This window comes from Melanostigma gelatinosum (assembly GCF_949748355.1).
Source record: "Melanostigma gelatinosum genome assembly, chromosome: 3".
NCBI lineage: Eukaryota > Metazoa > Chordata > Actinopteri > Perciformes > Zoarcidae > Melanostigma > Melanostigma gelatinosum.
This window is the reverse complement of record NC_136636.1, coordinates 4,803,762-4,830,532: the sequence shown is the minus strand read 5'-3', so window position 1 is coordinate 4,830,532 and position 26,771 is coordinate 4,803,762. Positions and strand designations below refer to the sequence as shown.

General features: G+C 44.4%; 1 protein-coding gene across 2 annotated transcripts in view; it reads right to left on the bottom strand.

Moving 5' to 3' along the window:
- LOC306775412 (plasma membrane calcium-transporting ATPase 1-like) overlaps positions 1 to 26,771 on the bottom strand; it is an 81,109-nt gene that overhangs the window by 9,517 nt on the left and 44,821 nt on the right. Inside the window, exons 7-20 of one of the 2 annotated variants that reach the window (XM_079265834.1) lie at positions 24,753 to 24,788; positions 18,026 to 18,208; positions 16,206 to 16,420; positions 15,812 to 16,054; positions 15,446 to 15,687; positions 15,125 to 15,362; positions 13,946 to 14,125; positions 13,225 to 13,312; positions 12,939 to 13,045; positions 11,176 to 11,367; positions 7,889 to 8,102; positions 7,540 to 7,751; positions 6,454 to 6,561; positions 4,492 to 4,674 (exon numbers count right to left, since the gene is read on the bottom strand). In XM_079265834.1, coding sequence (XP_079121960.1) covers positions 4,492 to 4,674; positions 6,454 to 6,561; positions 7,540 to 7,751; positions 7,889 to 8,102; positions 11,176 to 11,367; positions 12,939 to 13,045; positions 13,225 to 13,312; positions 13,946 to 14,125; positions 15,125 to 15,362; positions 15,446 to 15,687; positions 15,812 to 16,054; positions 16,206 to 16,420; positions 18,026 to 18,208; positions 24,753 to 24,788 — 2,441 coding nt within the window. The remainder of the gene's footprint in view (positions 1 to 4,491; positions 4,675 to 6,453; positions 6,562 to 7,539; positions 7,752 to 7,888; positions 8,103 to 11,175; positions 11,368 to 12,938; positions 13,046 to 13,224; positions 13,313 to 13,945; positions 14,126 to 15,124; positions 15,363 to 15,445; positions 15,688 to 15,811; positions 16,055 to 16,205; positions 16,421 to 18,025; positions 18,209 to 24,752; positions 24,789 to 26,771) is intronic. The other variant, XM_079265835.1, reaches the window with a different exon arrangement.

Genomic DNA, 26,771 nt, shown 5'->3' with positions numbered 1-26,771 from the left:
AAAACATGACACGACATGTTAATTAGAGAGCTTTGTTCGGTGCATTTGTTTTTTACTTTGAGAGCCCGGCTAGTGGTTTCCCCCTGCTTTCAGTCTTTATGCTAAGCTAGGCTAACCAAGTCCTGACTCCAGCTCCACACCAGACACACACACGTGTGAAATAAATATCCATCTCTTAATCTCACTCTCAGACAGAGAGTGTGGAACTATTCCTTTAAATATCTCTCCATGTGCAGCTGTCAGGACTTTGGTATCTTCAAACTGAATCTCTCTGGGTCTCATTAGTGCTTAATTATTGCTTCCCTACAGCTGTTTCAGAGGCCCATCTTATGTTTTAATTACTGCAAATGCAAACTAAGCATTTTCTGCTTCACAATGAAAGCTTTCTGCTGGAAAACCCTTTGTGAGGCTTTTATTGTGAAGCAGCTGTAGACGATATAAATTAACGAACTCAGCGATCGGTGGAGCTTTCGGCTGTTTTTCAAGAATAACATGCGACGTATTTGTTGCTACTTCATCAGCGGACCACTTTTAAATGTTTTCAGCCAGCTTGGCTTGGTTCCCACTGTAGAAAATACTACTCAACGTCTTTTGACCTGCAAATTACAAGAATAAAACATGGGGTCCTGAACTGAAACTATGTAATGATTACATATTAATCCTAATATGATGCTAGTTTTACTGCTCAGACGTTGTTTCAGCTCTTCCCAAAGTCAAAATGTAGGCGAGTACAGTTTTTCCGTTCAGACAGCGGCTGTCACGTGCTAACTACGCTCCCTGTTACATTAATCACCCCGAACAACTTGGACGCATCAGTCACATCATGTTTCATCAGTTATTGATAATAATAGCACAGATGATCATTCAGATGTTTCAGATTAGCTCAGGATGTGCAGACAGCGGCTGATGACAGAGACGGTGCTTTAGTGTTGGTGAGTCATGCAGAAAAAAGAAGAGAAGAGCCCAGCAGGGTGAAGCGAGGTGTTAGCTGGCCTCCGGTCACCGACTCACTGCCTGCAGTGGAGGAGGAAGCAGCAGCAGCAGCAGAAGGGGGCGGGGCCCCGGCCGAGTTGGTGAGAGAGGAGGAGGAGCTAAGCCCTACGTGGGTGGGGCTAGAGAGAGTTTTGGTGGCGTCATTGTGCTGGCTGACGACGGATGGCTGGCGGCGCAGGGCACCGGGCACCGGAGCCTGGCCCGTCTGGAAGGTATAGACCACATCCATCTGAAGGAAGGACAGCCACAACACACCGTTAGAGAGCAGAGGGACAGAGTGAGGAGACAGGGCAGAGGAAAAGAGGGTTAAAGAGGGTTTTTAAAGAGGCAGGACAGTTTGACAGTTTTGAAGTTCAGCACTGATATCTCATGTCTACAGGGGCAGACAGAAGAAGCAGTTACCCATGAAGGAACCTACAACACATAATAACGGGCTGTTCTGCAGCAGGAAGACATTTCTCATCAGGTTGATGGACACAGAAGAACATGAGACAAAGACAGGAAGAAGTGAACGAGGGAGAGATCAGGAGCGAGGAGGAACGTTTCAGAGGAAAAAGGGCATAAAGAGAGAGAGAGAAGCTGTGATTTAGTCAGTGAAAGACAGAATGGGAAGAAGCTCAGATAGAACGAAGGGATGAAGGAAAGAGACGCAACAATGAATAAAGAGCTATTTGAATCCGACTAAAAGCACTCTGGGAGCAGGAAGGAGCGGAGAAAGGAGGAAATGTGTCACTCGGAGTGACTGATAAAGTTTCGGCGGCGAGGTGCTTCTTGTACCAATTATTCCGCCACTGTGTGTGACTGTCGAGGCGTTGAGCGGCAGAACGCTGCCCACCAGGATTAGAGAGGAGGACAGGAAGAGGAGCGTGGAGGAGATAAGAACCTAATTAGCCTGCAGCCTTTCGTTGCCTCCCCCTCCATCCCCTCCATCCTCCCATCCCAGGAAGATGACAGGCTGATAGTACAGATACACAGACGTGTAGAGCAAAGAGAGCGCTTCCTCTACAGCGTGTCTGACAGAGTGCTCTGTTTTCTCCTCGCATCGCTTCCTCCGTTCACGACGCCCCAACGGCTTCTCGGAGGCCGGGTGAAGGTTATTTTCTGACATCGGAGTGTTTCCACCTCCGAGCCTGCACCCCCCCCCCCCCGTCCTTTTAGGAGCCTCTGATCGTATCACACGATCTTAATCAGCAGGTGTTGTCAAGGTGCCATTGAGTTGCAGATGGGTTTTGTTCCGAGCGCTTTAAGGAAATCCAGCTCCTATTGTTTTATCAACTAATGTTTTCCAGGTCAAGAACGAATTTTCTAATTTTCGATAAAACAAAGAAGCTAATATTTAGGTTGATATGGCAAAATCGTACAAACTTTATGGCAAACGGTTTCATATTTACTCATCCGGCAGTTACGGAGCAACACTGTCATTCACTGTTCACTCTCTTGTAGCTCTGCTTTTGGTCTCCTCCAACTATTATAACTATAATTATCCATCTCTTTAGCTGCTGAAATGCTCCACTGTGTTCACCAGTGGGTCTCTAACTGTGTCTGCTGAGCAGGTAGTGAGCAGTCGGCTCTGACAGCTTCCTCTCTGAAAACAGATGCACTCTGGTGAGAGTGGACAATGAGCTCAAACTCACCATGAAGCTCTGTAACGATTAACAGAGCTGCAGATTGACCCATTTAATTTTGTGATGAGATATATATTGATTATAGCTGCTCTAAAAAATAATATATATCTGTACACACACACACACATATTGTATAAGATAGTGTTGGTTGTTTCTGGAAAGTATACATTTAGAACAATGCGAGAGAAGTTTGTTAGTTTGAGTCTATTCAGAAGTCAAACAGAAGAAGATGTCAGTTATTATTAATTCAGATGTGTTTACCCTGCGGCCACAAGAAGTACAAGTTAGTCCACCGTAGGGAGGGAAACACCTGGCCTCTCTGACTGACTGTGTGTGTGTGTGTGTGTGTGTGTGTGTGTGTGTGTGTGTGTGAGAGCGAGAGCAGAGCGTCGGCTGCTGTTACTGTAGGTGGGTGTTAGCATCGAGGCATCGAGGACTGAATAGGACTGCCTGTGGACATGTTAATGCTCAGTGAGTGTAGATGTATCCTGTAGGAGGAGGATAACACACACACACACACACCAGAGTCCCAGACTGTGAGATGAGTCACAGGGGAAGACGACGCCGTGAAGGTGCTGCTGTTTAGCTCCAACACCGACTGAGCGAAGAACAAAAATATCCAATAAGCTTTTTGTCCCACGCTGCATGCCGTCTTTAATTTCTGCACTGAAGCTCTGCAGCAGAGTGTGAAATGAACTGGACAACAATTGTTGCGTTTGTTAAAAATCTCCCATTCAACCTGCACTGTGTCTTAATTTAACACAAACATGTTGAACATGTTGAAGGTGGAGGACGGTTTCCGGCATTAAAGCTCCAGTCAGAGACGTGAGCGACCAGTCTGAACCGGATTTTAAATATGATAACAGTGTTTATCGCCTCCGCTTCAGAGTCTGACCAGAGACAGATGTGAGCAGCGAATATCGAAGGTGAACATCAACAAACAGAATGTGTTTGTGTTTCCTTCAGCAGCATGAATCCACACTGAAGTAGCAACTTCAAACCAAAAGACATTTACAGTTTTCATTCTCCCGCCGCCTTCCGTTCCATAAACTCTGAGTGGAGACATTTTAACGGCGGTTTATGTATAAAGATTTATACGTTGTGGTTGTTATCATGTAGATTGACCCCCGAATTATGTGATCAGATAAATCCCAGCAGGATATTTTGTTCCAACGTTGACCTCGTGAGTTTTTCGTGAACATATTTGCTGGTAGATTCAGAGATTTGCAGAAACTATTAAATCTGCTACTTTTTACTGTGTATTAACAACTAAAAACTAGTTTTTGTGCCTTTACAGTAACATTTATTACCAAGACATTGTGTTTATCCGCTTCTCTGGATAAACGAGCCCAAAACGGCTCACGTTTCAATCTAATTACCTAAAGTAGCTTCTTACAGCAAACCACTGTTTGGATCTGCAGCTCGTAGAAATGAACTGTTTGAAATGAAACCTCTCCTCCCCGTGCTGATGACACAGTTCTTTACCTCCCGTTGTTTCTGGGACGTTCGTCTGATTTTGGGAAGATGAAGGCGAGGGGGGGGGGGGGGTGGTGGAGGAAGAGGAGGGTGCAGCTGGAATTTGATTTTAAGTTTCTTTCTTTCAGAGACGACAGTGATCAGCTTCCCGGCTTTGAACAACACTTCACCAGTGAGACGACTGACAGCAAACCAACAAAAAATAATAAAAAATAACTCTATGATCTTTCTTCCAGAGCCTCCTGCATCACCATGGCAACTGATGTTTTCTGCAGCTCTCTTGACACCAACAGATATTTGAGTCACCACCTCGGAGACCTGACATCAGAGAAACCTTAAAACAAAGAGTGAAGTGAGAGACTCCGCGGCGGGCTGGGTGTCGGAGCGGCGGGCGTACCTGCGTCTGGATGCGGTTCAGACCCCTGAACCAGAGGATCTGGCCTCTCCTCAGCTCCAGCTCGGCGTGGTCGATCTCGTCGGCGCCCTCCGTCAGCTCCTCCGCGTGCATCTCCTCCTTGGTGGTGCCGTGACCGGCTTCCATCAGGAACTTCAGGCGGTGTGTGGGGATGGCCGAGATCAGCTGAGATTGAGAAAGAAGAAGAAGAAAGTTAAGGGATCACGTTCACACAGAGTTCAGTTTACCGGTCACAGTTAACTCTAGACAACCATAGATGCCTTACGAACTGGGGGGAAGTTAAAAAGACGTGGGGCTTTTACCAGGCAGGGTTTAACAAAAAGGTGCTGTCCAGTTGCATTATGGGAAATGTAGGATCTAGTGTTTGTGGAGCTTGACTTCTTAAGGGACTAAAGAGTCAAGAACATCTCGCCGTCTCTGGCTGTAACGAACATCTTTACATTCAAATCTTCTGCTGATGTTTTCAAATGAAGCTTTGAATGTCTTTTTGAAAAAACGCCAAAATCCTCAATTAGATAAATAAGTTACTTTTTTGTTTTTATTAAATCAACTTAATTTAGTGACCATAGCTCGTCTGTGCTGCCTCTCTGTGTGAGCGGCGAGCGGGACAGCAAACGCCAACAAATATGGATTAAAGGAGAATATACCTTTGATAAAACCATGTTGTGAATCTGACATTTATTTCAATAAATTGGGACTTTTGAACGCTCTGGAGTTATTAGAAATGTTTGCATCAAACAAGTCTGAACCGATCCTATACAGAGCAACCAGTGGAGTCTATTTATACAAACAGAATAATACTAATTACTACCGAGCCGGTTTTAACCGACTACCTTATCTTATCTAGTGTGGAGAGGCTGAGCCCCGCACTCGAGCAGATGATATTAATGATCGTGTGGTGCGCCGCTGCACAATGATTAAAGGTAAACACTGATTAGTGAAGCCTAATCTGTATCTGCAACTGTGCAGGAATACCAGCTTCAATAGACACAGAGTGAACAGACACGCAAAAGAAAATAAAAAAAGCTGCGCAGGATTCGAATGTTGAATTTAGAATTTGAACGTCAACGTTCTGAATGAATCTTTGAAGCTCGAGTCCAAATAAAGTCTCGAAGTCTTTAAGTCTCATATCACCGGTGAGTCCCTTTAATAACTTAAATACACATCAGAGGAAGTTCTTCCTGAATTTCAGGGAAAGTTTGACAGCTTAGATTTATGATCAAACTCATGAAAGCTCTTTATAGATTGTTATTTTTTTTTCTATAGAAATCCTGTCAAATCACTTTTCATATCACTTGCAAAAGTCTTCATCTTAAACTGAACTGAAGCTTGATTCATTTTTAACAGAGACAACACCAATGAAAAGATTATTTTTCTGTACGTATTATTAGTTCCGTTGCTCTGATTATGTCACACTATAAGTTACATTTTATTTCATCAGTGCTCACACGCCCAGCCTCCAGCCTCCAGCTGCACATCATCTTGTTATAGTTGTGTCACCTTCTCTCTCTGGTAGAAACTAAACAAATCACAGACCTCAGATCAGATCCGTCTGCCCTCCAACTGAACCCAGCAGGCTTCTTGTGAACTTTTATTTTCTGTAAAATGTATGCTTTCTAAGCCTGTGTGTGTGTGTGTGTGTGTGTGTGTGTGTGTGTGTGTGTGTGTGTGTGTGCACAGAGGGACTGGCACGCTGGGTTTGTTTTCCCTCGGCGCCCGTAAACAGGAGTCGCGCTGCTTTCATGTGCCGAGCTCATTACCATGGCGATGGTCGTGATAGCAACGCTGCAGCAGAAGCAGCAGCGCGAGTGCGGCAGTTTGCCGCCTCAGGCCTCACGCATCCACCTCTCCATCTCCTCACTACATGATGTTTGTTCACAGAGATCAAGACGCCGTGCGTTCGGAGCAGAACTCCTGTGGTTCTGGTTCTGGGTCCGGTCTCACCTGTCCCCACAGCAGCTCTCCCACGCCGATGAAGACGCACCACAGCCACTGGTCGATGGTCAGACCCGTGCAGGAGAACGGCTTCCCTCCGAACTGAACGATGACGATCTGAGGAGGAACAGAACCACACGGGACGCGTTAGCCGAGTGGTGCCGCAGTCTGAAAGGATCAGACTTCTACATTTGTTTAGTTGTAAACAAATCTTCATGCGTAAACCAAAACAAACGATTTACTGATCCACTAACAAGCATGTGGATCCAAAGCCTTCTTACTCTGTGCCACAGAGCGCTATTGTTGTCCAGAAACTATTAAAAACTCATCAATGAGTCTCACTGTTGCACTGGGTGACATGTTCATTCATCACCGCGCACACTCACACACACACTCACACACACACTTACTTTTGACTCAATCACACACACCGTCCAGCAAATACTCACTAGAGCACCACATGTGGATTAATCCTCCTGTTTGAGTGACTACAGTGAGCAGCTGTTTTAGGACATGAGTGAACATTTTTGAAACATTAAACTATGTATTTGTTAACTGTTCGTAAGGAGGAACCACGGGGCTCGTGGAGAAGTTTGTAAAAACACAAACACAAAGACAAGAAATATCCACGCCGACTGTCGAACTAACTTCAGCCGGGTAACTTTGCATGAACTTATTTTTTTACTTGGTTTTCACGACTAAAAACAGATCATGACACATCTCGTCTGATCACTTTAGTTAACAGGTTGCATCGGGAGCTCCTTACAGGTAGGTTATGTTTTCAGTTCAGTTTGTTGGTTTGTTTGTCAGGATTACGGATTAATTACGAGCCCAGCTTTCATGAAACTTGGTGGAAGGGTGTAGCATGGGCCGAGGTGGAACCCTTTGACATTTGCAGCGGATCCGAGTCACGGAGCGGATACACGCATATTTTTCACACATGGAAACGTCCTTGGCGGAGGCCAGCGCTCTCAGAGTCATTCCTCCATTTTATATGAATAATCTAATTTTAAAATGTTTACGTTTCCATGTTAATCTATGCATCTTTAAAAGAAGAGTCTGAGAGAAAGAGGTCGGCGGTGACGATGGCGTTACCTGCAGGGCGAAGGTCCCCACCACGACGCTGCAGAAGATGGGGTTCCTGTAGATGCCCTCGAACACGTTCCGCTCTCCGTGGATCTTCCTGGCGTTGATCTCGTTGAAGAGCTGCATCATGACGAACACGTTGAACACGATGGTGTAGTGCTCCGACGGCGGCGAGTGCAGGGGAGTGTTGCGTCCGTTATCGATGTCGAAGATCACCTCGCCTGAGAAACAAACAAAAAAGTAAAAATCTCAACATCCGTGAACCTCCTTTTGAAATGGATTCACATGCAGAGCAAAGTGATTCCTCCACTGAGGTGAACCCGTCTGGTTTCTCCAGTCTGAAGTGTGTTTGACTCACCAGCGAAGAGCAGGGTGAAGATGATGACGAGCTGGTACACGGCGTGACCCAGGATGTTCTTCATCATGGTCCTGGAGATGAGAGGCTTGTTACGGCCGTACGGTCTACGGAGCAGCAGAGACTCGGTGGGCGGCTCGGTGGCCAGAGCGAGAGACGCCAGAGTGTCCATGATGAGGTTGACCCAGAGCATCTGGACGGCCTTAAGAGGAGAGTCCTGGAGGAGGAGGAGGAGGAGGAGGAGGAGGAGGAGGAGGAGGAGGAGGAGGGGGGGGGGGGTCAGGAGTTTAATGTACAGGAAGGAATGGAAATCTGAGTGAGCAAACTATAAAAAATATGAGAGTCCATCCCTTAAGCTTTGGCATATGTGCAGTTTTCTTCCTAAATTAAAGGGCCAGTGTGTAGGATTTAGTGGCATCTAGTGGTGAGGCTGCAGAATGAAACCAACCGACACGTCTGCCCTGTGCTCAGCGTCTAGAGCCAGTGTTTGGTTTGTCCATTCTGGGCTTCAGTAGAAACACGGCGGTGCAACATAGTGGACTCCGTAAAGAGGACCTGCTCCGTTTACAACGGCTCATTTTACAGGAAAAAAAACACAACAATTCATTTTTTCAGGTGATGATACGCAAAAGAAAACATACTTATTAATATATTAAATCCCCTTAAATGCTTCACACTGGCTCTCAAATCATATTCAACTTGCACAAACGCCTCAGTTCACCTCGAGTCCTTCAACAGCGGGTTGAATTTATACGCATTTCACGTTCAGTGTGAACACAGTTTGAGAAAGGCACCTCAGGACGACGTGTCTGCAGACGGCAGCGCCTGGCGGAGTCCGCCTCTGGACTCCAGCCAGGCGGACACAGAGAGCGATTCAATGTCACTACATATTGTTTGCTGCTCCGCCCATCAAAGACCATCGTGGTTGCTTACGGACTCAACAACGTCCACCGGTACACGTCCCAGTGGACGTTGTTGAGTCCGTAAGCAACCACGAGATCTGCAGACACTAAAAACTAAAAATGGCTTCCACCTTCTCCGCATGCTTTTCAGGTCAAAAAGTTTAATTCAGATTTCCATTTACAGGAAATGTTCTCCTGAAAAGATGCTGAATTGAACATCAGTTGAAGATAAAAGTACAGTCTCTGTCGTCTTCTTCCTTGTCAAATGGTAATGGTAATGGTAAGCTCACTCCTTTCTCACTTCAATATATTTTTTTTTCTATTTTAAAATGTGTCGGCTTCAGCACCAATCGACGCCGACTCAAGTGACATCACTCGAGGCAAGTAATCAGACTTTGCCGCTCCGACAAAGAACCTTTTTTAATAAAAAGAGTAAAAATAGATCTCCTGTAGTTCACAACATGTTATGCACCTTAATAATAAGCAATTATTTGACAGTGTGTTGTCTGCCAGACTGACATAAATGCATATAAAAGCATTTACACACATTTCACTGGACCCCCTCCACTTGTGACACCAAACCTACGCTCCCGAGACGTTCCTCTGTTCACCCATTAAAAGACACACATCGGTTTACCATCTTTTAATGATCTGTGCCAACATGCCGGTGGCCGAACAGAGAGCCAGCGCTGGACCATCAGTGAGTACAAACACAGCGCAGCGACCACAGACCTGCCGAGCCTCGCTTACATTACAGGATTATGGCGGTGACGTGTTGCCATGGATCCAGGCTGTATCTTAGCCTACTTTGTGCTCCGTCGCCGAGTTAGTCATCTGTCCTGCCAGCTGTGAGCCTAACAATTACTGCACAGCCGCAAGTTACTTTTATTTTTTATTGTGTCAGGAGTTTCGTTTCCTGATTAGAGGCACGTTATGAAACAAAACAAAAAAAGTGACACGGCTTCTTCGCCTCCGCTCAGCGCTCAGACGGTCGCATCAGAAAATGACTCACTGTTTTACTTGTTTCTGTGGAGATTTGATCAATAAATTCAACACAGCCATTAGTACACAAGCTTGAGCTCATGTTTAAAATCCACAGAGACGGTAGAAATACTGATTCTCTAACGGCTGAGTGTCACAGCTCGGGTTCTCTTTCAAACGTGTGCCTCCTGAATGTTGAATCAGCTGACTGACGACAGGGACGTGGCACATTTAAACCTGCTGATATTAAAGCTTAAAATCCGTGGAGGAGAATTTGACTTTTTATCTCAACTGCAGGGAGTCAGCCTGAGCTTTCTGTTCTCATCAGAGTCAAACTATAAGAGGCAGTGGGGTCATATAATGTAGAGAATAGCATAGACTTCCTGTTCTCTTGCGTTGAGCTATTGCTAACGTTTAGCAGGTTTAGTGCTGACCTCGTTCACTGTCTTAACTTAGTAACTTAGCATGCTAACACTTGCTAATTAGCAGTGAACACAAAGTGCAGCTGAGGCCGATGGGAGTGTCATGAGTGGAGCCGGTATTTAGTCATAAACAAAGTGACCTGATGTTGGAAAGTCAGGAAATCACCAAAGTTATTACAATTCAGACATAAGTGGAACGTTATCGTCTGAAACAAACACCACGAGGATCCATCAGATAGAGCTGGAGCAGTGGACCGACCAACGAGAGTCATACGCTGATACAAAGAAGTCCAGAGCTGCCAATATTCAAATGAAACAAACTTATTTGTCCATTTATGTGCACATGAAGTGACAACATCACAATTTTAAATATTTAAATCTAAAAATGCACAATTCCTTCCAAACACGGACATTGTGATGATGTAATTGAATGTGACGAGGACGCTTTCAAAATTGAAAACTTGAAAATGAAACTAAACTCGACTTTTACATTTGAAATTTGAATTCTGTTTTGATTTGAGTTCAGTTACAATGGAAAATTAAGTGGAAATGCCCTTTTTATGGTACATTTCCATGTGACCTGGTGCTCGCTGGATCGCACCAATCACAGGACACCGTGCCCAAATTTAGGAATGTTTGTTTCTGAAGACTTATGTGAAAATGAAAGATAATTACACAAATGTTAAAAATGGGATTTTTAAAATGTCTTTTGTTATAAATTATGTGCACAAAAAAGTACAACAGAATTGAAATGAATGAATTGTGACTGAATGATTTCAGGATGATATTGGCATCCTTAGACTTCCATATAAATCCATAGACACACTGAATGTTCGGTTATAACGACGATATGAAGGAGTCGATTGTTTGAAACCAGCTGGTTGATTTCAGCGTTAACAGCAGATGTTAACCGGTCCATCATATTCATCCTGTGTTTAAAGCGGCGACACCATGGGCAGTAATCCCACGTCAGCCTTCAGCCTACCTGTGTGATGCAGGCGCCGGTGAACGCCACGATCACGGCCACCACGTTGACGGTCAGCTGGAACTGCAGGAACTTTGAGATGCTGTCGTAGACGTTCCTCCCCCACATGACGGCCTTGACGATGCTGGTGAAGTTGTCGTCGGTCAGGATGATGTCGGACGCCTCCTTGGCCACGTCTGTGCCGGCGATTCCCTGACGAGAAGAAAGATGGAGAGGTTCATGATTTAAGACTCTGAATAATCAGACAGCAGCTTCACAGTTGCACTCGTGATGTTCCTTCATTCCCATGAACACACACACACTAAAGTGTATTTTCACTCAAACCCACTGGGTCGGGACCCTCAGGGGGGTCACGTGAGATTTTATTGGGGTCGCCAAATAAATGTGAAGAATTTCTTCCGGTCTTTTAGCCAGTCTTTAAATCTTAGAGCCACGCGAGCCTTAATGTTCGTATTGTTCTGATCATTATCGCCTACTTGAATGTAATATGAAAGGCGAGTGAACATTCTGTTTGTTTCACTGATGAGAGGGAAACAAGGATGAGTTTAACATGTGTATGTGTTTATCACATGCATAAAATAAAAAGTCATGATTTATAAAACGTGTATCTCTTTGAAACGGCTGGTTTACCGATTCAAGACCATTTACGGCAGGTTGAGGCCGAAATGGCATAAAAAATGATTTACGCATTTATTCACTCTATAGATGAGGTCTATTGGGAATTAGGGCGCAGTGGATCTTATTTTTTTTTAAATAATGTGGGTCCCCAAAAAAAGTGTGATTTAATCCGCCTCTGAAAATAGTCTCATCTCCTACCGTTGCCTACCTAAAATTAAATTTCTGAGCCTTCTTTAAAAATGAAACTCTATTTTTTGAGCTGTTTTTAAAGATTTACATCTTCAGTTGGAACCAATGAGTTTGGGGCTGAGAGCCACCGAGAGAGGCACTAACATGATGTGTTTTAATTTGTTCACAGCAAGAAAAATCCAACAATAAAGCCAGAAACCAAATGCTGCTGCTTGACGAAATAGAACAAAACTCACTGATATTTGAATGTTCAAAGGACTGAGATCAGGGATCAGGTTTGTCTGTGAGCAGGATGTAAGACTGAGATTATTTACTGTAGGACATCAGGGATGGGACAATACGGGATCTTATCGTGAATCAATTTCTGGGATGATTGTGAATATCGTCACGAGTGACTTGAAAAGGTTTGTCTTGCTCACTATCATAGTAGAGAAGAGAAAAATGTGATTTCTTTCTCTGAGAAACGTTAAAAGGCTTTATCATATAAGAACAGACTCACACAACGCTGCTATTTAATTGAATTATTCAAGCAGGGGAAGCCGATGATTTGTGATTATCTTATTATTATTGTTATTTAAGACCTTATTTTCTTTGGCCTTGATAATCGTGACATGTCTGACAGTCATAAACCTAAATAATAAGAGGCAGCACCAGTCTCCCTCTCTGTGAGCTGGTCTCTGGAGGAGCAGCACAGGGACCCCTCTGTGCTCTCGAGCATCCAAGCTCGACATTTATTGATTTCTTTTTCCATTTCACAGCTATCTTAATGAATCCACGGCATTAAACCTCCAGAGTTATTGAGGATGACGTTTAGAGATAATAGCATCTTTCATGGCTGCATTTGAAATGTAATTAACTCAAAGGCCTTTTTTCTTTTCGGTCACGATGCGGAGCAAACTGGAGCAGCGGAGGAGTGAGACAGTGAAGAGCTGTGGAGAGGAAAAGGTGAAGCCCACCATGGCGAAGCCAACATCGGCTTTCTTGAGAGCGGGGCCGTCGTTGGTCCCGTCTCCCGTCACGGCCACCACCTGCCGGGTTTCAAGCACCGTGCTGTCGATGATACCTGATCAACAACAACAATTCTCCATTTAAATGAGCGGAAGAACATTTTAACATTCCTCGACTATTTACCGCAGCTCAACTAGAGTTCAACCAATATGAGCTCTCACCTCCACACAAGGACAAAAACGACATGCAATAAGAACATGCTGAAGAATAAACATCACATAATACTGAACCCACCTTTGACCAGAGTGTGTTTGTCTGTCGGAGAGGAACGAGCCAGAACACGTAGCTTGGGCCAAACTTTGTCCAGGCGCTCTTGTTCCACCTAGAAATATAAGACGAGGAAAGTAGAACAGCAGCTTCATGGACCAAAGACTGACGTCACACACAGTAAAGAAACCACAACCACCGTCACATACCAGACTGACATGAGACAGAGAGAAAGCAACAAACTGAAGTCTGCTGCAGCAGATGAATATTATGAGCTCATTGCAGATACGTCGGTGTGTGTTTTGAGGAGGAACAAGAAATGGCAGAAATCAAAATGCCCATATTAGTATATCTTATGAATATATCTTGGTGACAACTCTTCAAACTAAAATATCTGTATTAAGATTGTTTGTTTAAGAGTTATTTTAAAGAAACTATCTACGAACAATTGTTAAGAACTTTTTTATTTTAAGTGGTTTCTTGTGGGAATTTGCCAAAATATGACACGGGGTGTTTGTCTGTTACCTCATTAATAAAACAACGATCATTTATCGATCGGTTCTACAGTGAGTCGGACTGTAAATAACATCAACAACATAAGTCTCCTGAAAACCTCCATGTTGGCGTACAAACAGAATAAGCTGAATAAGATCACAAGGATGTAGTTTGTCACGAGATGTTCTGTCATTAGTCGCCACAATTCTTCCGTATCAATGACAGATCCTTTTTTTGTCTGCGTTAAACTCACCTCTCCCTGGTCGTTTCTGATCTGCTGGTTGAACTCTTTGCCCTCCAGACACAGGAAGTCCTCTCCGGGCAGCAGGATGCCACACTTGGTGGCGATGGCGCGGGCGGTGTTGATGTTGTCCCCGGTAACCATACGCACAGTGATGCCGGCGCGCTGGCACTTAGAAATAGCCTCGGGTACCTGGAAGAGAGGAAGACGTGTCACGAAGACCTGAAAGATGAGCACAGACGGTCGGAGAAACTCGCCAGCTTCTCTTCCTCATCACTGAATCGGTTTAAAGGAGATTTAAAACACGCTCACTCAGCTTGAGTTTTTTCAGTCAAACAGATCCAGAATCACATTTTCAGACCTCAACATGTTGGACGAGACTCAGCCAACAGCAGCAGCAGGTTATCCACTGTAGCTGCTCTTTATCCAAACGGAGACCATTCGTCTCAGATAATAGAGTGAATAAAAAAGAGATACAGACATCTGTGAGCAATCACAGAGCTGCTGGCTACTTCCTCTGCTCAGCAGGAGGCTCGAACCGGCATTTGAAGGAGGCCGACAGGAGTTCTGTGTCTGCTGACGAATACAAACACACATCCCATCTTTCATTCACTCAGAGGGGAGCCTTGACCATTGGGACGTTTTACCTGGGACCTGTTAGCACAGTATCATGTACATACCGTCTATAAACCTGACACTGTTTCAAAAGTGGTGATTTATGATGGTAAATCTGAGAGAACTGTGAACTACATGTGTGCTGCCAGGCGTATGGCAACAGGAACAAGGGAGGGGTTTCGGAATGTTGTGCCTAAAAGCTGAAACCTTGTGAAGGGTTTCGTCCATCACATCACAGGTCGTGGAGCGATAACCTGACGCCTGCTGCTCTCCAGTTATTTCCATGCGGTCTGTGTTCTTTGTGCTCCGACATGAAAGCAGCAACGCCGATGCTGCGTGAGCTTCATGCCGGGCTTCATTTAACGCTTCAGAGCATCTGAACACCTGACACTGTTCATATTGTTCCTTTATCTCAGCTCCGTCATGGACTGTTGAATGTTTTCAACCCAACATTTTTCCTTTAATGTAATTATGAGCAGCCTTCGGATCAGTCGGTTGAAGTTTTCAACCATTGAGGAAGTATGAGGTGTAATGACGCTCCTATAATAACAATTAAAGATTAGATTTCCTCTGTACCTCAGGCCTGACGGGGTCCTCGATGCCGACCACGACGATGCAGGTGAGCTCGTTCAGGATCTCGTTCTCGTTTTCCCAGTTGGGCTCCCCGGCCTCGGCGGGGAAGTCCCTGTAGGCCACGCAGATGGTCCTCAGACCTTCACACGCCATCGGCTCAATCACCTTTCGCACCATCTCGTCACGGTCTTTCGGCTTGAAGACGCGAGGATGACCCTGGGCGTCCAAGATACGGGAGCATCTGGAAAGAGAAAATGAGAAGTGTCACCCATTACGCCATCCGCCCGTTGAACACTTTTCAGTTGCCTTGATCTCTTTTCTTACTTTCTGAGGACGATCTCTGACGCTCCTTTGCTGTACATGCGGTAACCTCCGTCAGCGTTCTTCAGCACCGTGCTCATGGACTTGCGGGAGGAGTTGAAGGTGTAAACTTTGTAGAGTTTCTCTTCGGGGATCTCATCTCTGATTGGCTGGTAGTCCCTCTTCAGCGCCAGCACCAAACCCAGCAGAGCGCACTCGGTCTTGTTGCCCACGTGGCGAGGCAGGCCGCCCTCTTTCTCCGGAGGCTGAGGAGGAGCAAAGGGTTTGGATGAGAAAAGAGCGGTGAAGAGGCACAGAGGCATCTGATTGAGAGGACCGGCTTTGAAAGTGTGAACAAGAGATTTGGTTCCGGTTGTCGGTGGTTCTCACCAGGATCTTGGTGGTGTACGCCGAGTTGATGGAGATGCTGTTGACCATAATTTCCAGAGTCTCAGGTTTGATGGCGTCGGGTTCGGGCACGGTTCTGTAGTGCGTGTCGCCGACGTACGCCTGCACCACCGTCATGCGGTTCATGGTCAGCGTGCCCGTCTTGTCCGAGCAGATGGCCGTGGCGTTGCCCATGGTCTCACAGGCGTCCAGGTGACGCACCAGGTTGTTGTCCTTCATCATTTTCTAAGACATGGAGAAGCAGGGCAGAGCTTACGGTTTGCTTTAAGACATAGTTTAGGGAAGTACATGACTTAAAGGCCTTAAAGTTGAAGTGTAAGTGATAAATATAGTTGGACTAAAAATCCACAGATCTTATATTTGCCATCCTGCTCACCTTGACGGAGTAGGCCAGAGAGATGGTGACGGCGAGCGGCAGCCCCTCAGGAACGGCCACCACCAGCACCGTCACGCCGATGATGAAGAACTTGACGAAGTACTGGATGTAGATGGGGGTGCACTCGGCCACCCAGGAACGACCCTGGATGGCGAAGTTGTCGATCACAAAGTAGAGGATGAGGATGATGACGGTCGCAGCCGACATGATCAGACCTGGTTAGAAGGAGCCGAGTTTAAAACACAAGCACACGTCCTGCTGGTGTCAAGTCCGTTTTATGGATTTGGAGGCCACTGGTTTCCACGGCGTGGAATATGAATTACATACTGGAGGTATTGCTATTACAGCAAGCAGCCTGTGTTTTTGTTGTGTCAACACTTACGGTGGTGCTTTCAGGGACAATCAGATGTCCAATAACTCCAAGAAAAGAAAGTAAGTACTGTAAGTAAAGATATGGTTTGGTGGAGTCAAAATGAATTTTGTTGGTTGGTTCAGTTTTGAATTCCATGCCTTTCTATGTTTTCTTTCTGTCTTTACCATTAATTATCAAAGGAAGTCATAGTAAATATATATAAGTAAAGCTTTCATGCTGGTGAATGCATTTATCCTGTAATGTTTAACTCGACTGACTGCTGAATGCACTTTGAAACATTTGCATATGTACGGCATGTAAAACGCACTGAAATCACAGACGGTGTATCTGATTAAAAACCAAAGGCAAAAAAGTATGATTGGTTCAAATTTGTCAACAGAATATTAACAGGAAGCCTCGGTACTTAAAGGGCCGGTGTGTTGGACCTCACATCAAGCGGTGAGGTTGCAGATTGCAACCAACAGAAACATGAACAGTCTATGGCTCTCTGGAGAGGCAGTGTTTGGTTTGTCCCTTCTGGGCTACTGTAGAAACACCGCCGTGCAACAAGGCGCACTCCCTGCAGAGGAACTATATGTAGATATAAAAGACTCATTGTAAGGTTGAGAAAACGCAACAATTCTTATTTTCAGGTGATTATTTACTAAAGAAAACATACTTATTAATATCATATTCCATTTCTTCCTATAGATCCCCCGAAGTACCACACACTGTTCCTTTTTATGAGACAAAAACATTTTTTTGTCTCATAAATATTTGCCTCCGAGTCAGACAACCCCCCCGAGTGTAGCATCCGAATCAGAGGAGACCAGGGGGAACAGAGGAATCCAGTGTCTTTCTGCTTCACCTCTCCCGTCACTCACCTTCTGTCAAAGTGTTACGGCCCAAATTCTATTTCAGTAGTTTAAATCTGAAACCTTTCCTGAAAGCCCCTCCGTGTATTAAGGTCAATTGAAATAGCACCGAAAATACCTTCAACTCCGGGATGAATCATGTTCCCAATAAAACGGAGTGCATTCTGACCCTCTTCACTGCCTGATCACTTTGTGTGCTATTAAAGGATCCGTCCCACATTCCTTGGTCTTCCCCAGAGTCCGATAAGAAGGCGGGCGTCAGGTTCATCGTTGTGCGTCTAGTCAACGATAGCCCTAAGAGGTGTTAGCCTATAGCTTAGCATAGGGGGGAAACTGCTAGCTCCACCAAAAGAACAAAAAAGCTGTTTGATTTACATGTTGTATCTCGTTAGCTAACATGCTATCAGCAATCAATCCTGTAGTCAGCTGGGTTTAGATCCTCAATCCTGCATATTTAGAAGTAGAAATCCCCTCATCCCTTTTTACTACTGCCACTTTAAGAGTTTTAGATGCATAATTGGTGTGTGTGTGTGTGTGTGTGTGTGTGTGTGTGTGTGTGTGTGTGTGTGTGTGTGTGTGTGCGTGTTCCTCACCAGCCTTCCCGATCTGTACAGCCAGTTTGGTCAGTTTGCCCTGCAGCACCGACTTCTCCTTCTTCGTCACGTTGACCTTCTTCACTGGTTTGACCTCCTCTTTGTCCTCCTTCTCCTCCGACTCGGCGGCCTCCTCGCTCTTCAGCGGCTGGATCTCCAGGGCGATGCCGTCCTGGGTTTTGGCTGGGAGGGGGAGGGAGGGGTTGATAAGGTGGTGGGTCGGGGGGGGGGGGGGGGGTTAAAGGAAGAGGAACAGGAGGAGGAGGAGGAAGGTGGGACCGGGGGGTTTGGAGAGTAAAAGGAGATGAGGAGGAGGAGGTTTAGGAGAGGTCAGGAAAAGGTTTGCGATGAAGAAGAGGTGAAGATAATGAGGAGGGAGAGTGATGAAATATTTTGAAAGAGGCAGACGGGTGTATTTTAAAGAATGACGATGGAAGAGAGGAAAGTTTTCAACATGATCGGGAGCAGAGGACGAGGGAAGGAAGGAAGGCAGGACGGGTTGACAAAAGGTGAATGAATCAAATCAATGAATAATAATAAATTCCAAAACAAAAAGAAGGAGGGAGCAGGAGTGGTTTGGGGATGAAGGGCAGAGAGGCAGAGAAAACGTTACAGATTCAGTCGGAGGGGAAAGCTGAAAACGACCGGACGAGTTTTTCTCAGAGATCAGAAAAAGACCTCTGACTCTTTATCAACTTTAACATCTTTAGGAACATGGTGACCCTTTGGCTGAATGCAAAGAGTCGCGTCTCATCAATGTATGATCACAGAACAGTCACGAAAAAAAGGTCCCGGTAGCTTTCAGAGAGACGAGTTGGGAGCAGCAGTTCGTAATGAAGAGCAGCAGACAGAACAGAGAACAGCAGATACAACAGAGAGGATTTAACCGGGGGCTATCTCACACACACACACACACACACACACACACACACACACACACACACACACACACACACACACACACACACACACACACACACACACACACACACACAGTGTTTGTTTCACGTCAGAGTTTGGAACGAGGCTGTTATGACGTCTGGTTTCACGTCCTGCTCGGCGGCTTTGCTCCTCATTTGCATAAACAAACTGCGTATTTGCGTTTCACTTCATCAGCCGGGCTCCTGTTTGGACTGTGGTACTGTAACGTGGATCTGTTTGATCTCCGCTGAAGAGAGCTTACACTGAATTCAGCTGCACTCCCTCCATCCACGGCTATTTGTCATATTTCCATCCCAAAGAAATGTGAGCTGGTGCTGAATGTACACAGAGCAGACCTACACTGATCTGACACGCCGGGTTTTGATGTGCCGTTTGTCAACACCGACTGAAACTGGGAGGATTTCTCGACTTTAAATAGTGGAAATGTTCTGATCCATCAGCTAACTGTATCGTGTCCCGCAGTGAACCCTGTTGGAGAGTCACTGCTGGTAACGTCAACATCACTACTGGAACCAACAATACCAACAGATCATGGACATAAAGCAGGTTTAGATTCCTGGATGACCAAGAAGAAGTTTCGAGGGAACGAGAAGAAACTCTGGCCGTGATGTATAAAAATCTAACCAGGGAATTTAAATACAAATCAAAAGTGATGAGCCAAATGTCTGTTGGAGAACCTGTTTTCTTTATTATCGACTGAGGTGTCAAGTAACGACGCCTGTTGGGTCATCGACTGTTGAGATCAGATCCATTTCATTTTGGCGAGTTTTCTGTTGGAGAAACTTTCACTGGAAAACAAACTGACGGATTGGACCTCATGCGAGAACAAACAGTAAAGAAGAGAGAACTTTTTAAACTTTCATGGATTTAGCCTGTTTAATTCATGTACAGATAGACGGGGCGATAGATGTGTAAGAGGCTTACTGTGTTTTGTTTATAGCGTGACGGTGGGAGCGCTGTGAGGTTTTAATGGTGTTAGCGTGATATTTTTTACATGTAGATGTGTTATCGAGTATGTTTTTATTCTTCTAATGATGTGTTAAGGGGTTCTGGCTAAAGTGCTAATGTAGATATGGGAACCTACGCTCAGTGGCCAATTACGTAACTTGGTTTTAATCCTTTTTGTGTGTGTCTTTTGATCTCGACTTATTATATTGGCTTGTGTCTCAGTGCCTTTATTTCTCATGTAAAGCTCTTTTGAATTGCCTCGTTGTTTAACGGTGCTACACAAATAGATTTGCTTTGCCTGTACAATCCAATGCAACTGTTCTGGTTCGAGTACAATAATACAATAATGAAGTCAGAGTTAAAGTGGTGTTGCACTGGACTACTTCATATTGCGTGACAGAAAACACCCTGAATATTTATCAACTTTATGACAGAGCAGTATCATTGTAATGGCCTGCATTAAGTGGCCACTGAGGGTATGTCATCGCTTCTCATGAGAGTGATGGAATAAAGCTAATGCATTTTGAACTGACTCCTAGTTATGTGGTGTGACGATCATTCTAGCGATTTATCTGCTAAATTTGTGTTTCGTCTGCTAATTTATGACTTGAAGCGTGAAAGTTATTCTTTTCACTCTTGGGGGACATTTTTTTTTACATTTTTTTACATTTTTTGTCTACAAACGCAGCAGAGCAGATCGCCTCATAAAGCACTTTGGGGGTACCGATTAGGCTAATGACCAAATCTCACGGAAGTACACCTCGTAATGAACAGGTGGTATCCATCAAGTGAAGACGAAGGATTTACAACGAGGGAACCTGATGGAAAGAAAGAGGATGAGAAGACGAAAATGTTCTTGCATGGGGCTCAACGTCGCTGACAGAAGAAATCTGCTACGGTGACCAACATCTCCTCACAGCTCACTGTTCATGTTTTGTTGAAAACATCCACAGGGAGTTTGTGGAACGGGAGCAAAAGCAGGGAGTGCATCTTTAACATGAAGTTATATTGTTTTTTTTGACACCTTTATCCCAAAAACTGCCTCACCGAGTTTCATCAGAAGTCATTTCATGACAGCATGACCTCAACGAGACATTTAGCTTGAATGTGTGGATGAGTCGGTGTCAAACCAGGAAGCTGTGGAGCTTTATGCACATGGTCCACTCTGAAAACAAGCCACAACATAGAACTAACTGACACAGCTTCACATGAACAGGACTGAGACCCACTGACCAACCACAGAACTGTAAACAGGCGCAGCACTGAACCATGGGAGAGAGCGCACGGCGGGCAGAGGGGAGGGAGTGTCTCGACAGTCAAAAAGAAGAAAGCAAGTCAACAAACAGTAGACAAACTCAAAGGACCACCCCAGAAAAAAAAGGAAAAAACGACAGCGATGCAGAACCACGACAGAGATAGACAGGTGGAGGTAGAGGAGGCTGCAGAGCTGTGGAGGCTGCAGGAGACTTCAGCAAGACAGAGAAATAACAGAGAAGAGGGAGAGAGTCAAACAGTGATTACGAGACAACATGAAGTCCTGAGCAACACCCTGCAAGGAGGCAACAGTGAGAGAGCTGAGAGGAGTCAAGAAGGCAAAAAGAAAAGGAACTGAGGCTACACAAACAGAACAGACGACAGCCCACAGCCCACTAATACTGCAAGGGTGCAACTCCCACACACACACCGACAGCCAAAAAAAACATCACGGCACTGTTTGGATCAGTTGACAATCACATTCATCAGAATATAATAGATGTGGGGAAATGTGTGATGGGGGAAAACATTTTAAATCCTTCACGAACTCAAAATCAACGAGGCCTGTTTTTGTTTTTCTGAACACCTCCTGCACAGATGTTTCAAATTAAAAGCCTTCCAGCAGCTCAAAGGACAAATACCACCTTTCCTGGAAGGCTTTTAATGTGAAACATCTGCAGGAAACATCTTTCATTCATGCTAATTGAACAGTAATCGGAAGAAAATAAAACAACAAGGCAACAAAGAAGTGACTGAGGGAATGAAAACAGTATTGGCGTTAAAAAGAGAAAGTGAGAGCAGCAGAGTGGTGAAATGACATGACTCTGCTGTACTTGAATTGATTTTAAGAAGCTTCCCTGTTTTCTGATTTGCTCTCCTTTAATCTGTTCACACAAACACTTCAGCACAACAGGAGCAATTTCACCACTCTGCTGCTCTCATTATTCTTAACACCGATATTGTTTTCATTCTGTTATTTTGTCCAGTTGCTTCCGCTCCGCTGTTTTTCTATCGCTGTTGTGTTATTTACTGCACAGATGTCTCCGTTTAAAAGCTTTTCAGAAGCTCAAGCAGCATAATTTCCCCGCAAACAATCAGTTGATTTATCAACCAGCCCACTTACAGAAAATTTAACTGCCAACCATGTTGATAAATGATTAATTGCTAAAATCAAGCTTGTCCCAGCTTCTGTTTGTGAGGCTTTTGTTGCTTTAGTCTCATGAGACAGTAAACTGAATATCTGTGGGTTTTAGTTTGTTGAATTTAGATTTTGAGAAGTCAAATTGGGCTTCAGGAAAGTGTGATGGGCGGATCAATAGTCAAGGAAAATAATCCTGAGTTGAAGCCCTAATACTCCCTTTTTCCTAGCAGGCTTTCACAGTGAAACATCTGCAGGAAGTGATAGCTTAACAGTGATGGGAAAAACAGTGAAGTAGAAGCGTTTGAAGGTATTAACCAACTGTGAGGGTTTGATTTAAAGCTGCAGTCATTGTTTTTTGGCCACTAGGGGGCAGAAAAACTCCCCTGTAAACTAACGGAAACATAATTCTGACACAATATAAAGTATAAACAGCCTTCTGCTTCTACAGCCAGCAGACACAAAGAAATATTAACAACTCATTGAAGCTGTGTAAAAAAACAGCTGCTGGTGCAAACATTGTAAATGAGAGAAACAAAAAACAGAAACCAAAACTAGGAGATAAAATGAGCTAATGAGCTAAACAGAGCAGTGAGAATATACATAGTGACTGCCCTCTACAGCAAAAAAAACCCCAAAACATACTAAAATAGCGATAAGAGCTAGCATTAGCACCAGCGATTAACATAAGTTAATTGAAAGGTAGATGGCGATCATGAACGGTGAATTGAAAACAATAAAGTGCGGCTACACATTAAAGTAACATAGACCGAGCTCAGCAGTTCATGTGGTGCTTTTTATGTAATGTAGCAATTTGCATTAGCGCTAGCGATTAGCATAAGCTAATTGAAAGGGTAATCGCCATCATGAACAGTGAAATAAAAAACAGTAAAAGTAGGTATTCAAAGTAATGTCGACCGAGCCCAGCAGCGCATGTGCTGCTTTCTATGTTCTGTAGCTGTAGCATGGGTGAATTATCAAGCTTAGCTCGCTAACTAGCCATCTGCTAAATGAGTCAAATTTAACAACTTCATGTTTCATCCACACTGTTCTCACAGCTTACCCAAGCATATTGCTATCGCCAGATAATCAGTCATTAACACCGATTCACCAGATTTTGTCATGTGCTAACGGCTTAATTTCAAGTCAATAAAAAGGAATAAGAGGCTTATGGTGTGCTTTGATTGAAATGTTAGAGTCAAGAGGCGTTTTTTGTATTTTTTAAATATCCAGGGCAGAGGCCCTTTTACTTTAGGGTTTAGTTACTCTTCAAGTAAACAACCTGAAAACTTCTTCCACGACTGAAAAAACTACAAAGTCGTCATTCTGATGAAAGGTGTTTCTGCGGATTTCGTTCTGTGTTTTTAGTGGAGGTCATCTGTGACTGCAGCTCTGCGAATTATTCCTGTGTGCAAAAGTGTGATGAGCATCCAAGAGCAAGGAGTGTGTGTGTGTGTGTTTCTGTGTACATCAAGAAGCATTCTGTCCACAGCAGATGCTCAAACCATGGGAGGTCGGGAGGTGGGGAGCTGTGTGTGTGTGTGTGTGTGTGTGTGTGTGTGTGTGTGTGTGTGTGTGTGTGTGTGTGTGTGTGTGTGTGTGTGTGTTGAGACAGCTTGCAGAGGAAGTTGGACATATGTTGGGTTGGATCACACGGGACATTGAGGACGGATGGCTGGTCGAGTTTGGAGTTTGGAGCGATGACGTCATCGACACAAATACACAGCAGTCAAATCCCTCGAATGTTAAATCTTGAGGGAAGCACCGACGGAGCGCTTGATTTCGACACAGCGTCACCCGTGAAGGACCCTCACTGGTGGAGCTACAGTTGTGTCTCAATTCTCAGAGCGCGATGGGACATTTGGGCTTATGCAACAACATCAAATATATACTGTGGAGAAATTATTCTCAAAGAATAAGTTAATTTGTGCAAACAAAATTTGATTTTGTACTCAATAAATATACTAAAGGACAGAGAGAGTTACTTTTGTGTGCCAACGTGAATAATATTAAACTAATGCACTTATTGAGCAAAACATGTATTTAGTTCTCTCAAATTAAATTCTTGGGTAATTTCTCCACAAAATAAAATTAATGTGGTTTTAAAAACTAGTGTCTTTTCCTCAAAACATCCCGACACGCTCTGAGAACGTAAAGCACAAATGTCAATCCCATCATCACCCTTATGACAGTATGAACGCTGTGATTGGCTGTCAAAGACTTGAAGGTTGAGAGTTGCACCCTTTTACAGGTAAAGCAAGGCGAGAGAACGTCCCCCTTTATACAGAGAGAGAGAGAGAGAGAGACAGAGAGAGAGAGAGAGAGAGAGAGAGAGAGAGAGAGAGAGAGAGAGATGGACACTCCCCTCCTGCCGCTGAGTGGAGGGTGAGGAGAGGGTGAGTAACAGGGAGGATGGAGAGACAGATGGATGAATGGAGGGGTTACCTTTGTTGCGATTTTCGGGGGGTCCTTGTTTTTTACCTGTTCGGACAGAGAGAGAGGGCGGAATGCTGATAAGATGGCTCAAAAGAAAAATAAGATCAAATCAAACTGAGGGAGAACACAAAGTTCAAACTGATAGAAACCCACAAGTGTGTGTGTGTGTGTGTGTGTTGTGGGCAGGAATGGACCAATCAGAGGAGAGAGACACGCCACTTCCTGCTGCGGCGAACCAACCGTGTTTGACGGCAGAGCTAATCAGTGATCAGTGATCAGCTAATCAATATATCAGTGATCAACATACATAAAAGTTTGAGTCAGGAATTTGATGGAATGTCAAACAATAACGTATGAAACAATTACACATTATTATCTTGAATTGAACTGATCAATAATCCAATTCAACATGTTCATATATTTCTAAATCAGGTTTGTTATGATCGTCTCATCACAAAACGATTTAGCCGTTTTCAGTTTTGTGAAAATAATCTGTACATTCTCTACAGCCACTGGTTGGAAGTTTGAGCAGATGGTCAGTCTGAAGGGTTAACATTCGTGGTGTTTGTGTCACCCCGGTGGCTAAAGGTAAAAGTAATCAAAAATAATATTAATTGTATATGGTACTCACCACCCAAGGCTCTCTATGGCCCCAAAAAGTTATCTTTCAAAAAGTGTTAAAGAGGGCGGAGCACGCGGAAAATGATGTATAGGGAGGTGAGCCCTATTCCTTTAAGGTGCTGGTTCAGGTCTGGCAGGGGCAGCAGTCTCTCTCTCATTTAACTTCCTGTTGTCTCTCTACCGTCGACCTTTGTCAATGTAACGATTGGTCAACAATTATTCCTCCGACTTACACACTTATTGTGGAAAGCTTTCGCCAAAGCTGCAAGTCTTCTCCAACAATGTGTGGACCGGTTCAGGTTGTGTTTAATTGTTGAAGTGACTTTGATGGATTCTGTTTACTTCCTTCTCTGCATATATCTGAACTGTGATCGTTATCACTGTCGGCAGTCATGTATTGATCAGATAAAACGACAGGTGAAGGTCGGGGGGATTTTCCTCCGCAGGGGCATTAACTTCCTGTTGCCCTAATATGGAGCTATCTGCTTTTATTGTGAAAGAAGGTTTGGCAAGGTCAAAGCCAACACACACGCACACGCACGCACACACACACACACACACACACACACACACACACACACACACACACAGCTCTTTGTTATTCAGCTCGTGGTTTGTGATTGATGACAAGGACTGAACTGCTGCAAGTGTGTTTGTGTCTGTGTGTGTGTTTGCACAGATACACACACATACATACACACACACACACACGACTTTACATGAATACATGAATGTGTGTGTGGGTGTTTTCTATGTGTATTCCTGTGTGTTAAGTGGGTTGATGCAGCCATGTGTGACAGTAAAGTGTGCCGTCTGTCTGCTGTTATCAGAGACTCGAGAGACACACAACAGCACAACAGCATGCGTTCTTGCACTTCTGTCTTTGTGCGGACCAATTAAAGTCTCAGACTTGGTGTGGAAAATACTAAAAGTGAGGACATTTTTAGGAAAATTAGGCCAATTTTGTAAAGTTTAAAGGGTTGAGGTTTGGTTTTAGGATTACGGTAAGAATTATAGGGGCTTGGGAATGTATTATGTCAATGAAGGCCCTCACATGTGTGAAGTGCTGATATAAAAGATCTCTTTTTCTGCTCATTTTCAGTTTAATTGGAGTGGAATCTAAAAGCTTGTCTTGTGGTCCTCTTCATTAGGAACTCATTACTGGTTTGGGTTTTTTTAAATGAGTGAATGGAGGCTGAAATGTGTACCCGAGCGTCTCTCTCCGCTGAGCTGGTTCATTCAGCCGGTTGACAATGAATGCCTGACAAACTCAAACTTTAGCCAGTAAAACAAATGATCAGACAAAAACAAACTAAAGAAAGAGACATGAGTAAAAGGGGGTTAGCATGATCACAAGCAAATCAAAAGCAATAGAGACCGACTGCAGAAGCCTGTTGGTTTGCATCA